The sequence below is a fragment of the Dendrobates tinctorius genome, unplaced genomic scaffold (assembly GCF_039654945.1).
Source record: "Dendrobates tinctorius isolate UK_male_01 unplaced genomic scaffold, ASM3965494v1 ptg000038l, whole genome shotgun sequence".
In the NCBI taxonomy this organism is placed as follows: domain Eukaryota; kingdom Metazoa; phylum Chordata; class Amphibia; order Anura; family Dendrobatidae; genus Dendrobates; species Dendrobates tinctorius.
In genome coordinates, this window is record NW_027361706.1 from 10,429,983 (window position 1) to 10,444,724 (window position 14,742).

Consider the following 14,742-nt stretch of genomic DNA (forward strand, 5'->3'; position numbering starts at 1 on the left):
AGGTTCTGGAGAGATCACACATGTGGCCACCATGGAAAAGCAGGTTCTGGAGAGATCACACATGTGGCCACCATGGAAAAGCAGGTTCTGCTGAGATCGAAACATGTGGCCACCATGGAAAAGCAGGTTCTGCTGAGATCGAAACATGTGGCCACCATGGAAAAGCAGGTTCTGGAGAGATCACACATGTGGCCACCATGGAAAAGCAGGTTTTTGGAGGGTTGACACTTGTGGCGACCAGAGAAAAACAGGTACTGGAGAGATCACACATTTGGCCACCATGAAAAAACAGGTTCTGGAGAGACCAAAGCTCAAGTTGTTGGTTTTATGAGTCTATACTTGTGATTTATTAGCTGCAATATTGATGTCCCGGAAATGAGGGAGCGGAGCTGATTCTATATATTAAAAATTCCTTATGATCTGTTTGGTTTCGGACGCATCGGAACAAGACTCAACAATAATCATTCCAAATGCCCAATGTTAGTAAAAAGTTGATTTCTGAACAGTTATTTCCATAATAGGCTGTAAATAGGATATGAAAGTTCTGTCTCTTTCCCGACTCTCCTGGTGAATCAAGGGTTTTTTTTTTCTGTTTTTTGGGTCTTTTTTTTTTTTTTTTTTTTTAACCTAGATTTCATTGCAATTCTAATGATCGCCCTATTGTACTACGCCTTGGGCAAACTCGCTTTTTGCTTCTTTATTAATACAGCCTTGACAGATCTGCCAGCGGGTGATGCCTGGTTCAGTATAGATCACTGTGAATAATGCATGAGAAATAATGCCGACAAATTTCATATTGTCCTTGAGGATCTAAGAACATGAGATTCTGCAAGCTGCAAACTTTGAGGAGTTTTGCTCCTGGATGCGTCAATCATAGGCGGTACATATTAATTTTGGCTATAAAATGTTGCAGAAAAACCTGGATGATGCCATAATGAGTTTCTCTATTACACTGCTACATTATTACTTTCCGGGAGACAGTTCAGGTCACCGTCTAGACTGTTACACCAGATCCTCTAATAAATGACGTGTAATTAGAATGGCATTAGGAAGCGGCAGAAGAATATGGAAGTTTATTGCTTAACCGTAAAAATAAGTGCATGAAATATATTATATTGGGGTCTGAGGTCAAAGCAACAACCTATTGGGGCTCCCCATGTAGCATTTGTCCATCAGTACAATTGCAACGTGGCAATTTACCTCTTATTACAAATATCCTTTGTTCTCAAGAACAGAAGGTTTTTATATTGTATTGTGTATTTCTCATTACCTAGGTTGCCGACAACCTCTGCAGTGTATCAGAGGTGGCTGGTTTCCTAGGCAAGTAAAGTAGTGCTTGCAAGCTCTTTTCTTTACAGCTGCTCTCAAGTTGCCTGGATCTAGCCAGGCAGAAGCGAAGTTGCTTCTCGTTGAAGCGACCAGCTCAGACCAGTGACGCTACCATGGTGCTGAGCCGAACTGTCAATCTTCAGGAGCGCACCACTCCTTGGAAGGACCAAGGTGGCAGCAGTGGTGGCCTTTATTAGGCCCCAGATGACATGCCAAACCATTGGCATGCTCTCTTCTATAACCCAAACATTTAGATGATGACCCTCAGTGATTAACAATGGCATCCAAACGGTTAAAGAGCAGCATTCAAAGTTGCTGTTGGGGTGCATTCAGATTGACGTATAATTCTGACAAAGACCGGAACGCTGTGCTTGGACGGGCCGGTGGGTTTCCCAACCCGAGCATGCAGCCGTCACGCTCAGGTCGGTAGATCCACCAGCCAGTCTGAGCATTGTGTTCCGATCTTGCTCCGATTTATACTGCCAGGGCAGGTTGTATAACACAGTTGTCACCTGCCCAATGGATACATGCACACACTGACATGTGATCTCTGGGTGAGTGAAAGAGTTAAAAAGAAGCAGTAAAACAACACTTCCTGTACCATTCCAGTGGTGTCGGCACTGGGTTTCCCAGGGATTGCGTGACATTGTCACTCAATCCCTGTGGACAATTAGCACTGGCATCACTCTCCTCTCCAGATTTAATTGACACCTGGGGGAAATAAGAGCAGCAAGTGCTTTCTAGCGTCCTGATTTGTCCAAAAAAGTGGGAAGGGGTTGTTTTACTTGGGGAAAACACAAGATTCATAATGGGTAACCCAAGTAGTGTACAACCCCTTTAATAAATCAGCGCTTTCACTCTAAATTCAGAGGCAAAATCTGTTCTCAGTGAAGACAGATTTTCAAATTCCTGAGATAGGAGATGACAGTTGGTGCTTTTAAAATTCTATGGAGAGGGGAGGAGCTGGAGGCAGAAACAGACATTCTGTTACAAGTTCTACTGAAATGACAGTTACATTTTACATTTCTTTGAATTAAATCTGCGCTGTAATTGGTTGCTGTGGTTAAGAAAGAATATTTTAGACAGTTTTGATAAACCTTCTAGACACCCAGAAGCTCTTTTCTGACATTAACAGTAATAATTAAATCTCATTTATCTAATGACTCTGCCCGGGTCTGGCTCACCACGTCTGGCTCTCTGCTCTTTGTATTGGTTGCACTTAGAATCATTTACAATGTTAAATTAATTGAATGAAATGGGAATTGGGTTCAGAATCTAATTTATGTAATTGCTGCTTTGAGCTTTTGGTTACCTGGTTAATGAATTCCATTAAATATAAGAAAATTCTGCATCATTTCCACGATGAAAAGGCATAAGAAAAATATAGCAATTATGGAGAAATTCCAGACCCTTCCCCTACTGGGGGCTCTTTTGGCTCATTACGAGCATAGAGCTTATTCTTCATTTTCTTCTTCAGGGGCGAATCCAGTGGAAGCCCTCGCCACCGGTCTAACTAAACATTTACTTTAGTTATCAGTCATTTATAAGATTCTGTGTCTGCTCTAAACAAAATCACCTGAACATGGAAATATTTCCTAATGAGCATGTGATTACATAGTGCAGGCAGAGCTTCAGTGTAAAGTATGGAACACGGCCCATGACAATGATTACCTTCAGTTTTGCAGACCATGAGCCTTACGCCCCCACCACATGACAGTGTCTCCGGTTCCATTTGGTGACCATTTTCACACGTCCCGGAGACAATGACACACACACACCCCCATTATAATCTATGGAGCTGCGCACATGTACTTGTGTTCCCATGGATCATGTGACCCACATGTCTTTTTTTTTTTTCCCCTGCAGCACGGACGGCAATACGTCCCGCACACATGCACATGGATGACCTAAAGTGTGGCATCCCTGTGCCGTCAGTGTGACACCTACTGGAATAGAAATGACAGATGTTTAGCTGTTAGATGTGCAACAATAGATTAACAGATAGATATGGGGAAGAAAGATATTTGTGTGATATATCATTAGTGCCTTGCGTGTGTAGTCTACTGTATTTGTATTTAGCTAATAAATGGAAAAAAAAAAAATTTTTTATAACCAGCCAAGGTAAAGCAAATAGCTGTGAGCTGTTGTTATCAGGTTGGGAAGGCCCATATTTATTTGACCCTTCCCAGGCTAATAATTCAAGCCCACAGCCACCCCAGAATTTGCACATCACATTACATGCACCAATTCTGGCGCTTTGCTCAGCTCTTCCCGATTGCCCTGTTGTGGTGGTAATTGGGGTAATGGCAGTTGGGGTTGATGACAGCTGTAATTTGTCAAAAATCACAACTGCCATCAAGCTCTGGGGTTAGTAATGGAGAGGAGTCTATCCGATACCCCATTACTAACCTGATATTAAAAAAAAAAATAAAACACTTTATTCAAATAAAGACTCCCCTCACTATCCCTCGTTCACCACTTTATCGAAAGGAAATAAAAATTAAGCAGGTCCAATGTAGTCCACTGAAATCTAAAGTATTCCAGAAATGGATATCTGAAAAACATGAGAAGACAGAAATAAACGCGAGGCAAAAATAGTCCCTCGTTCACCAATTTATTTGTAAAAATGTTCCCTCAAAGCTTTGTCGTAATTCATGTTCCTCGATTCTTGTTTTGACGACTGTGAATAGCAGTCAAGTGACCGCTGTTCACAGGCTCCGGGTAGTGACTACAACGCTCGTCCGAGCCGCCGAGTCTCGCTAACCCCAGGGCTTACTATGATTAAAGGCCAGTATTTAGTCCAATTAGTGGGTACTCCAGTAAAAGTTCTTTAGGGGCTGCCAAAATGGGAAATTGGGGGCAGACCGCACTGTGCGTTGTAGCATGGTCGCTGATTGCGCAGAGTTTTGATTTTCCTCTGGAGAAAACACAGAGCTGTTTTTGCTCAGATCTTCAGCATCATCAGCATTGCAAAAGAAATCCGGGGACTTAACCGTGTAATTTCAGAGCGTGAGGGTGTCTGGCATGGAATTTTCTCATTTCTGCCAGCTTGGTAGGGGGCTTGTAAATTAAATAGAATCTGAGAATGGACATATGCTTCAATATCTGCTGATCACAAGGCTGCTGGTGTGACCACTGTGCAATCAAGTCTGACTGATGCAATCAATTCCTCGCCATGGTGGATTTGTCTGAGCGTTGAGATACTTGGCTGACCTTCAGATGTGGGCAGGGGTGTGTGTGTGGAGATTTAGCAGCTCCGCAACAATACTACAAATTGTAGTCTCAGACCAATAGTGATTAGGTCCTAGGACTGTCATAGAGGGGGGTGCCCACTTTGGATCATCCCTTATTACCTAGTGTCTGCTTGCGGTGAATAATTACATGTGAACCATGTAAGATCACATTTCTCCTTCAATGGCTGCTGCAGAACAAATGTGATCACGGAACGTCCTTTATTTAGAAAAGTGGTTGTTCAGATCGGCAAACTCTCTACCGAATTATTACCGGACCTTCATCTGATATCGTCAGCACTTTTTTGCATTTTTTTTCAAAGTGTTGGCTAACGCACAGATAATTCTGGTTTGGTCAAGGCTAGATGTCCAGATTTTACAGTTTTACTATGTCACAGCAGTATTTTCATACAATATTCAATAGCTATCTTAGACCTGACAAGGCTGGTGTACTTGCTTTGAAAATCCATCTCAGAATAGCTGTATAAACCTGATGTTAAGGCCACGTTCTCATGTTCAGTATTTTACATCAGTATTTGTAAGCCAAAATCAGGAGTAAAACAATCAGAGGCAAATTATAATAGAAAAACGTCACCACTTGGCTTATAAATGCTTATGTAAAATACTGACCAATTACTGAACATGTGAGCGCGGCATAAGGTGAAGGATTTTTTGGGTTCAGCTAAAGACTGAAGAAGCCCATGACACTCACTGATTGACAGCTGCGGCTTGCACTGAGCAGTGTGAGATCTCAGCAGTGACACTGGGGTGCTGTCAAATCAGGATAGGTGGGCGGAAATTGAATAAAACTTTGTTAAAGGACTATACATCCATATTGACATAGATTTTCACAGCAAGTATAGCAGCCTCATCAGGTTTAAGAGATTTATGCTGTTTGGATTGCAAAATCTGGCAACTGATCAGCTTTAAAGGTGTTTCATGCATTGCACTGATTTAATATTATTAGTAAAAAATACAGTCCCTCTTGACGAGAACTCTTTTAACAAGTACCATTTTGTCTTGCAGTTTAACAGCATGATGTTGTACTGTGTCCCTAAACTGAGGCTGATGGGGCAAAAATTCAGTGTCCGGGAAAAGATAGATATTGCTGGTTTGCAGGTGAGGTGACTTGTATTTGCTGAGATTATTTGAAATGTCAATGATTTATTCTAATTTTATTACAGATGCTGTTTGTCCAAGCTGAATCCCTTTAAAGTTCTCTGATTATCATTTTTGGCAAAGGTCAATAAGAGGCCCCATATACAGTAGATGGCTGCCGGTCAAACGATGGTTCGGCTGATCATTCAGTTGGCATCTACATCTCCCTACTTCTCCATACCAGACACGATCACGGGGATGCAAAGGTTTACCTGCTAAAGGCCCCCGAAACACCCATGTTAGTCCTCCTGCGAAGGTCAGCCAGGAGCGATTTCACAATATACTAGAACTAAAATTTCAATATATACTGTAATACTGTAGTATACTGTAAGCAACCAAAGGTTCTCAAGATCAAGTCCCCTAAGGGGACTAAAAAATGAGGTAAAAATGTTCTAAAAAAAAAAAAAGTTAAAATCGCACTATTTTCCCCTTTTAAAAATAAAGGAATTCCAAATAAACATACTTAGTATCATCTTGTCCAAAAAGAAAAAAGTCTCATCTATCAAAATATAAAATTATTTAAACCATACATTAAATGCCAAAAAGAAAAATAGGAATAACAATGGCAGAATTGTAATTTTTCAATTACCGCACTTCCCTATAGAAACACAATATAAAGTGATGAAAATGGTATCAATTAAAATGTCAGTACAGTACACAAAAAAACAAGGCCTCACCCATCTTCATGGTTTTGAAGAACAAAAAGCTTATGGATCCACAAATTATTTTTTCTTTTTAGATAAGATTCTTTTTTTTTTTTTTTTTTAATCATGGAAATTAAAAAAAACAAACAAAAAAAACCCTTATAAGTTTGGTATCCTTGTAATCATCCTGATCTGGAGAAACCCAAGAAATACAGCTCAGACTCTAAAGGACCAAGTTATGATGTGAAATGTTAATGCAACAGGACAATGATCCCAAGCACACAGGCACATCTACTTTAGGAAGCCTGAGAAAAAGAAAAGAATCAAGGTGTTTCACTGGCCCAGACACAGTCCAGACCTTATCCCATTTGAAATGCTGTGGCGAGACCTTAAGAGAGCTTTGTATAGACAAACACGCAAGAACATCGATGAACTCAACCAATGTTATAAAGACGCATGATATCACTAACCTCTTCTGAGTGACGTCACCGCTCTTCAGACTCCTCGAATCACTCTATGCGTGAGCCAGAAGTCTATTTTTCAATGTTGGACTCGTTCTGACACACCATAGTCTTGTAGTGTAAAACCCACTTCTGGGTAATGAGAGTGTAGTGTGATCCGGAAAGTCTGCACAGCAGTGACATCACTCATAAGAGGAGCAAGGCGGCACTAGATACTGAAGAAGACGGCGGTAGGTGAATACCGTATTTTTCGCTTTATAAGACGCTCCGGATTATAAGACGCACCCCAAATTTTGAGGAGAAAAATAGGAAAAAAAAGTTTTTTTAATAAAATGGTGGTGCTTCTTATAATCCAGGCATTTTATTGCTTACCGCTCTGTCCCCGGGGTGCTGTCGCCCACTCTTTTCCTGGTGTTGCTGGGTGATTCTGCCACCACGCTGGGTCCCTGGGTGCTGCCGCCGCCGCGCTGGGTCCCCCGGGTGCTGCCGCCAGGCTCTGTCCCTTGCTGCGTTGGGGGCTCTGACGTTCCTTCCATGCCTGTGCGTGGATTGCTTCCTGGAAAATGGCAGCCGCGCAAGCGCAGATGGAGATCTCGGCATTGAAATCTCGGGAGATGAGATTTCAGCGCCCGGGGGACCCAGCGCGGTGGCAGCCCCCGGGGCACCCAGCGTGGTGGCGGCAATTAACGGACACCTGCAGCGGCAGGACCAAAAAAGGTATGTTTGCATTTTAAGACGCACCCCTATTTTCCCCCCAAATTTGGGGGAAAAAAAGTGCGTCTTACAAAGCGAAAAATACGATATATTAACACATGGACACTGCAATACACATATACACCCAGGTTTAGAGCAAAAATTAGGTTCATGGGAATTACATTTTCAAATTATGTTGAAGGCTCAGAATATACTACATATAAAATGCCATGTGCCCATGCGTATTTTTCCTGGAAAAAAATCTTACTACATACTGGACTGCTGTTTCTCACATATTGTGAATTTTTCATTTAATGCAGTAAAAGAATATATCTGAGATTAAGTGGCACAAAGTCATCAAGCAGCTGTCCTCTCAATGATGGGCAGGCTTTTGGTTGACAGTTTTATCAGTATAAAGTTCCATTAAAGAATGTCCACTATTTGGAACATAATTGCTTAAGAAACTAATGGAGGAAAAACTTTGACATTCCCCTAGGAATTCCAAGTTTAAATCTACATGTTTTAATGTTGGCAAAACCAAAAAAAGAGCCGAATTATAAGCTGGTATACGTGCAAAGTGTAAGAGCACGTTCACACTGCGGCAATTTCACAGCCAGCCCCCTCCCCCCCCAAAAAAAATGCAATGAGCATATGCCCTATATGTAAATAACATAGGGGACTTAGATAATGCTATTTTGATCGAGAAAGCATAAAAGCCATCACACTGCGAGAAGGTGTACCCATCAGGAGGACGGTCCTATCCTGTCTCTAGTATTTAAACCTTACCTTGTGTTATACAACCTCAATGTGACGAGTAGGACAGGGCCAAAGTAAGACATCCTTCCATGGGAAGCTATTCAGATGGAATATTTCGCTCAGAAAGGGGGAACCATGCCTCTGTTTGTACAAAGTGCAAGAAATTGCAGCAAAACCAAGAAAGGAGCCGGACTATAATCTGGTATACATGCAATATTTTGAGCATATTTGCCTAAGAAACTAATGAAGGAAAAACTTGACCTTCCCCTAGGATCAACAAGTTTTAATCTACAAATTTTAATCTTAAACATTTCTTGTCTCTCAGGTTCAGGAAATTGTGAAACCAAACGCATCCCATACATTCCTTATAACCGGGAAGAAGCGATCACTGGAGCTGCAAGCCAGGTATTATCTGTTGTAACAGTGCATCTTGCATGAGTGTGTCCACTGATCGGCCATGTCGGATGAGTTTCGAATCTATTTCTCAAAGTTTGCGGAAAAGTAGCCGACTATAGAACTCCTACAACCAATAATGTATAATATGAAGTTTGCATCTGATAACAGGATCTACATATATTGTATAACACAGAGAAACCCTGGCAAAATATTTTTGCCCGTAAAGACAAAACACAAAAATGGAACTGGCCTTCTTTTTTCATTTCCTAAATACGCCACAAAAAGGACCAAGGTGAGAATAATTGGGTTTCTTCTTGTTGGCTTGGGTGATGCATTTAGAATGCTGAAAAATTTAAAAAAAAAAAGTATAGTTTGTCGAACCCAAGGGTGGACATATCATTGGTGCAACCTGGGGCCCGAGAGGTAAGGGGGCCATTTCTGTCTGTCCACCGCTGGCCAAACCAGACGGATTACTACTGAAAGATGTGACCTGACGTCTGATTAATTGCATTTAGCTGCTGATCCTGTATTTCAAAGTTTCACTCATGGTGCTGTGTCGAGTTGCATTTTTCATCATATGAAAATTTTTTTTTTAGGACGGAAGAGGAAAAAAAAGAATGGATCCAGGTCTGTAGTTAGTTTTCTTATAGTTGTTATTGTTACATTGTATAAATGTGATTTTTTTTATTTTTTTTATTTTTTATTTTTTTTGATTTTTCAGCTTATTTGTTAGTATCATTGGCCAAAATTCTTTATTACACTGATTTGAGTAAGGCTGCATTCACAATGTGTGTGTGTGTTACGGGCTGTGATTCATGGACCAGCCGCTGGCCTCCTGACCAGGTATGCATGAGGCTGTCAAGTTCGGGTCAGTTTCGTGCATTAAGGTCAGTACTCAGACTGTGACACAGATGTGTGAATCCAGCCTAAGGCCAGTGTTACAAGCACTGCATTCACAGTCTGAATATGGGCCATAATGTCCGGATCGGTCGTAGATCTCCTGGCTCGAACAAAGGAGCATTGCACGGCGAAAAAGCCTCCTTACCTTGACAAGCCAGAGCTGGCATGTCACTCTCCAGAAGGAGAAACCTTACCCCTTAGACCTCAGTCCAGAGCCTCTCACCTAGCCAAATCAGTTCTCATACTTTGCACTGACGAGGGCCAATAGCCCGAAACACCGTGTCTGCAAATTGAGATTCTGATTTGGCTTTTATCCTAAGTCATATTACAAGACTCGTTAAAGGGTTGATTGTGACTTGTAGGATCGCTACTACCAATAGGTGGCGCTGTAGAGTAAAAGTCCTCTTTCTCTCTGAAGAGGCAATTTGCATCTGGCTCAAACTAGACAGATATGAGGCTTTAACGTTCAGATCAAGAGATCCACAGCCGGTCTGGACATTGTGATCCGTATTCAGCCTGTGAGGGGAAGGCTTTGTGACACCAACCTAATAATTACATTAATTTTCAATTTTTCTTTAAAAAAAAAAAAAAAGACTGGGAATTTCTTTGTAATACTTTTAAAATGGGAACTGTACTTTCAAAAACGTTTGCATAAATTAATAGTACGGGTGAATATAAATAAAAAAAACTTTGTAATATATCTGATCAGATATGAGCCACTTCTTCACCTCTTTTTACCTACTGAACTTACCATCCACTCTAAAACAACAACTGAACTCTATCTTGCTCAAGACTAGATGAACTGACAGCACAGTGAGGTGACAGGTTACAGAGCCTATATTACTATTAGAGGGAAGGGGATGAGGATTGAGGCGCAGAGGGAGACAAAGAAAAATTGTGCTGAGCTTCCTAACAAGTCTTTTACCTCACCACTGAGCTGGATTCACATCTACACAGATCAGTATTTTGTTCTATAATGTTCTCCATGCTGCTATTCCTTGTGTACTACCTAAGGAATAAAGAGCACAGTTTCTGTTTATTGTGTGCTATGTATGGAAGACATCATAACAGCTGGTTTTCATCCACCAGCTTAGAGTCTATTGAAAATTAAAAGGTAAAGCCTGCAGAGCGGAAAACTAGAAAAAATGCAGGATACAAGTCATTTAATGGCAAGAAAGTGTTATTCATCATGTACACACAGGACAGCTTATTTTGAAAAGTTACTTGGAAGTATATTCACACGTTAGTCGAAAAAATGCAGTAAAAAAAAAAAAACAAGCAAAATAAAATATACAGTGATATATCCAAACTACTGCAAAGGAAAAACAATAGAGACCAGGTTATTTTATTTTCAAGCGTTTCCAGTATTTATATCTGGGTAATATGTTCTATTTGTCGAGTGGCTTCACACCCTGATCATGTGCTGAACTTCTGTACTTAATGTTTTTAATTTGCTATTTCAAGGTTATTCAAGCAACAATTGAAAAGCACAAACAAAACAGTGAAACTTTCCGAGCATATAACAGTTCGTTCTCCCGTGAAGAGGAGCATTGTCCAGACTCGCCGGTAATTTTCACCGAGTTTAAAATAGCAGCTGTGATTAATGGAATTGTTCACAAATACCAATGTTCATCTCTCACATTCTTAAAAAGTAGCTAAACTTTTGTTTTCTTTTTATAATTTTCTCCGGCATGGAAAGTTTTGGAACTTTGCAAAGCACTTTATTTATTGTCTTCGTTCCTGGGGGGAAAAAAAAATGCATGTAAGTGGCTTCCAAACCACTACTTTTCCCCAGTCAAATTACCTGCCTTTAGTTGTACTGATATGAGAAAGTGCTTATTGGGAGTACAGATGATGGCAGTGATGGGGTCAGCTCAGCATCTGTCTCACTAACTCTGCGGATCAGCTGCTGCAGGAAATTGTTCTGCTAAGCTGAAGTAAGGACTGGGACTGTGTACCTGTGTTTTGTCTGCTCTTGCCCTTAGTTTGGTTGGATTCTGCCCTTAACCAAAATGGAGTTGCTGGCTTCACAGGGGCCAACTTGTTTGCTGTCTGATACTCCTGGTTTCCTGTCTGCTGTGTATATAAAGGAACTCTGCACACTATGCCTTGCTTGTGTATCTTGTACCTTACTTGCTGCCAAGCTGGAAGGACTTGCAACCTGCTTGCTTCTTCTAATCTTTGGGATACCCCGCCTGCTTTTGGATCTATGTACCATGGAAGGACTCTGTTGCTTTACACCCGCTCTGCACCCAGCTCCGCTACGGTCTGCTTTCCTTTTGGAGCTGGCCCGGGCTCTGGGCCCCGGACCCTGCATTGCTGGACTGTTCTATACTACTACATCTGCACACTTTGAGACTGTCTTATTTGCCTGCTTATCTGTAGTCAGTTTGCATCTCATCTGAAGTTCATATCTCTGATAGATATATATATATATATATATATATATATATATATATATATATATATATATATACACACACAGTATATATATCTGGAACTGTGATATACCGTGTCTGTCTTCATTTTTTACCTACGTCATCGGGCTCCATAGAACTTTAGCATAAGCTCATAACAGCAGAACGCTCAGAGGAGGAGACAGGGTCTGACCCATCACTGTCATCATCTGTACTCCGAATGATTTATATTTTGATATCAGTGCAACTGAAGGCAGGAAAATAGATTGGAGAAAAGCAGAGATCTGGAAGCCACTTACAGTCATTTTTTTGTATTTTTACAGGAGTGAAAACAAATTATCTAATAGTGATTTGCAAAGTTTAATAACTTTCCTTGCTTCACAAAATTATAAAACATTTAGTCTAGGCTTTTAAGAATGTTGGACAAAATTATCTTAAATAAATAAGTGACTGTTTAATTTATGCTTTAATTTTTGATTTTGCATCAATGTTGTTTTACTTTATGAGAACTATGTTGACTCATTGCTATATCAACGAGAGGGAACAAAAAAAAAAAAAAAAAAAAATCTGCTCTTTATCATTCTTGTCCAGATAGCGACTCTGGGGTCATATGATTCAGCGCCAGGATCCGACAGCTGCAGTTCGCCGGGGGGAGTAAGTGTTCTTAATCCCTTTATCTGCATTTTAAATGTGTTTTTGACTTAAGACTGAGAATATGACTGTGAGTAAGGATGAATATGCATCGCGCTTCATGATCCCTGCAGAAAGAAAACCATCAATGTGTAAATGTCAGAAAATGTTCCATAGACGGCTGGTTGGTATTTTGGACCGACCCCATGTTCGTAAAACCATAAATGCCAGTTCTAACATGTGGCGACCTAAAGCTCATCCTATAGATAGTACACTAGTATAGCAGATCGAGAACTATGTACAGATAGATGCTCTAAGGTCCCTTCTACATTAGATGAAAGGGTTATTCCCAGCATGTCCAGAATAGGTGATAACTTGAGGGTTGGGGGTCTGACCACTGGGACCCCCATGATTCGGAAAATGGGGCCCATATATACCCATAGGAACATGCATGCCATCGCGCCAATCATTGTCTGTGGGGCTGCCAGAGATAGCCGAGCGCTGTACTCGGATCCCCAACAAATAGCAAGTTATCGTTTTTAGGGCGTTTCCGCTGCAGAAACCCATGAAAAACACGTATAATGCACACATGAAGTTTTGTTAAAGCCAAGAACCAGAAAATATAAAAAACAAGCAGCTTTACTTTAAAGAATGTTTGTTTTTAAAAAAAAGAGACGAAAAAACACAGTATCCACAAGATGATAAAAACGCAAAGAAAAAACGCAATTTATGTAATGGGTGCAGAAAATCTGCAACATCAAAAACTAAGAAATACTCATTGTGGGAACTTTCCCTTAAGATTCCTTCACTTTTCCAAGTTTTCCAAGTACATCCGTTTTTGTCATGATATCACGCATATGCATTTTAACCTATGGTGCTGTGCACATGTCTTTTTTTTTTTTTCCCGGCAGCACAGATAACAAACAACCATATCCCTCACCTGTCAGACGTTCTATCCCACACTGTAATCCGTGTCTGGGATAAATAGTTTTAAACCTGGATGGTACCAAGATGCGGCCATCCAGGCTGGAAATCACGGGAGTATGAGCTTCTGTGAGCACAGCATCAGTGACTAGCAGTGACATCATTGAGGTTACGGAAGGTTAACGAGGCTGCGTTGTCAGGCGGGCCAGTGAACTGCGGTGACTTCAGTGAGATCATGGGTCGCCCTCCCAGGGCTGTGGGGTACTCGGTACTGGGCCTGATGAGCTTCAATGGGAGATGTCACGACAGCTGGGACCCGGCCCGTGGCCCTGGGTGCCCATTGTAAACGGGAAAGTTTATGAATGATTCGTGACGCCACCTGTGGTGTTCGGCAATGAAGATGTTAAGCCGATGCTGCAGACAGTTCCTCTGGGACAGATGGTGTGGTGCAGCAATGATGTTATAGCCCTCCACAGCTAGGGCTGTAGTCCCAGGGCAGAGTAGGTGAAGTGACACTTAGACGGTGTAGTGTCGGGCGCAAGGGATGTAGCCGTGCTGGGCGGATTGGCGCAGGAATAAGTGGAGGACACCAGGGCATGTAGTTCCAAAGCTTTACTCACAGTCTGTTGCAGGTACAGGTGCCCGCATCCGTGCCGTGTCCTCCGGGTCAGGAGCTCAGCCAACTTCCAGGCAAGATGAAGTATTCCTTTCCAACACATGTGCCTTTTCTGAACGTCTCCTCTTATAGCACCTTTGAATGAAGTACTCCCATTACTGAGTTACACTGGAGTTCCTGCTGTCAGATGTTCCTATGAACTCTACTTGTGCGGCAGATAGCTGTAGCCTGCTTTGGGGACTCCTTACTACCTAGTCTCCCGGCTCACTATCGTTGCTGTTGTGCACCCAAGTCTTGTGTGGGAATAAAGTGGTGACAACTTCTATTCCTCCGGTGTCTGCTGCAGGACCATTAGTATCCATACAACCTCGGGATTGGACCCCGGCCTTGCGCTGTGAACTTGGGAAGGGTTCTCTCTTCCCACCCTGTTCCTTAGTTCCCCTATTCTCCTTACGTTCCGTACTAATCCTTCTTCCCAATGGAGAATCAAGCTTCCTTTCTCTGTCTCTTTCCTGTGCCAGCAGACCCAGATCACTGTGGCCTGCTGCAGCACTTCCTTCTTCCATCCCTCTCCCGGGGATCTTCTCT

The 14,742-nt window shown here is 41.7% G+C and overlaps 1 protein-coding gene across 2 annotated transcripts in view; it reads left to right on the plus strand.

Moving 5' to 3' along the window:
• The window catches only part of FGD3 (FYVE, RhoGEF and PH domain containing 3), a 325,835-nt gene that overhangs the window by 248,406 nt on the left and 62,687 nt on the right, over positions 1-14,742 (plus strand). For both annotated transcript variants that reach the window (XM_073574191.1, XM_073574190.1), the window contains exons 12-16: positions 5,586-5,678; positions 8,597-8,676; positions 9,264-9,294; positions 11,032-11,133; positions 12,576-12,638. In XM_073574191.1, the coding sequence (XP_073430292.1) occupies positions 5,586-5,678; positions 8,597-8,676; positions 9,264-9,294; positions 11,032-11,133; positions 12,576-12,638 (369 nt within the window). The remainder of the gene's footprint in view (positions 1-5,585; positions 5,679-8,596; positions 8,677-9,263; positions 9,295-11,031; positions 11,134-12,575; positions 12,639-14,742) is intronic.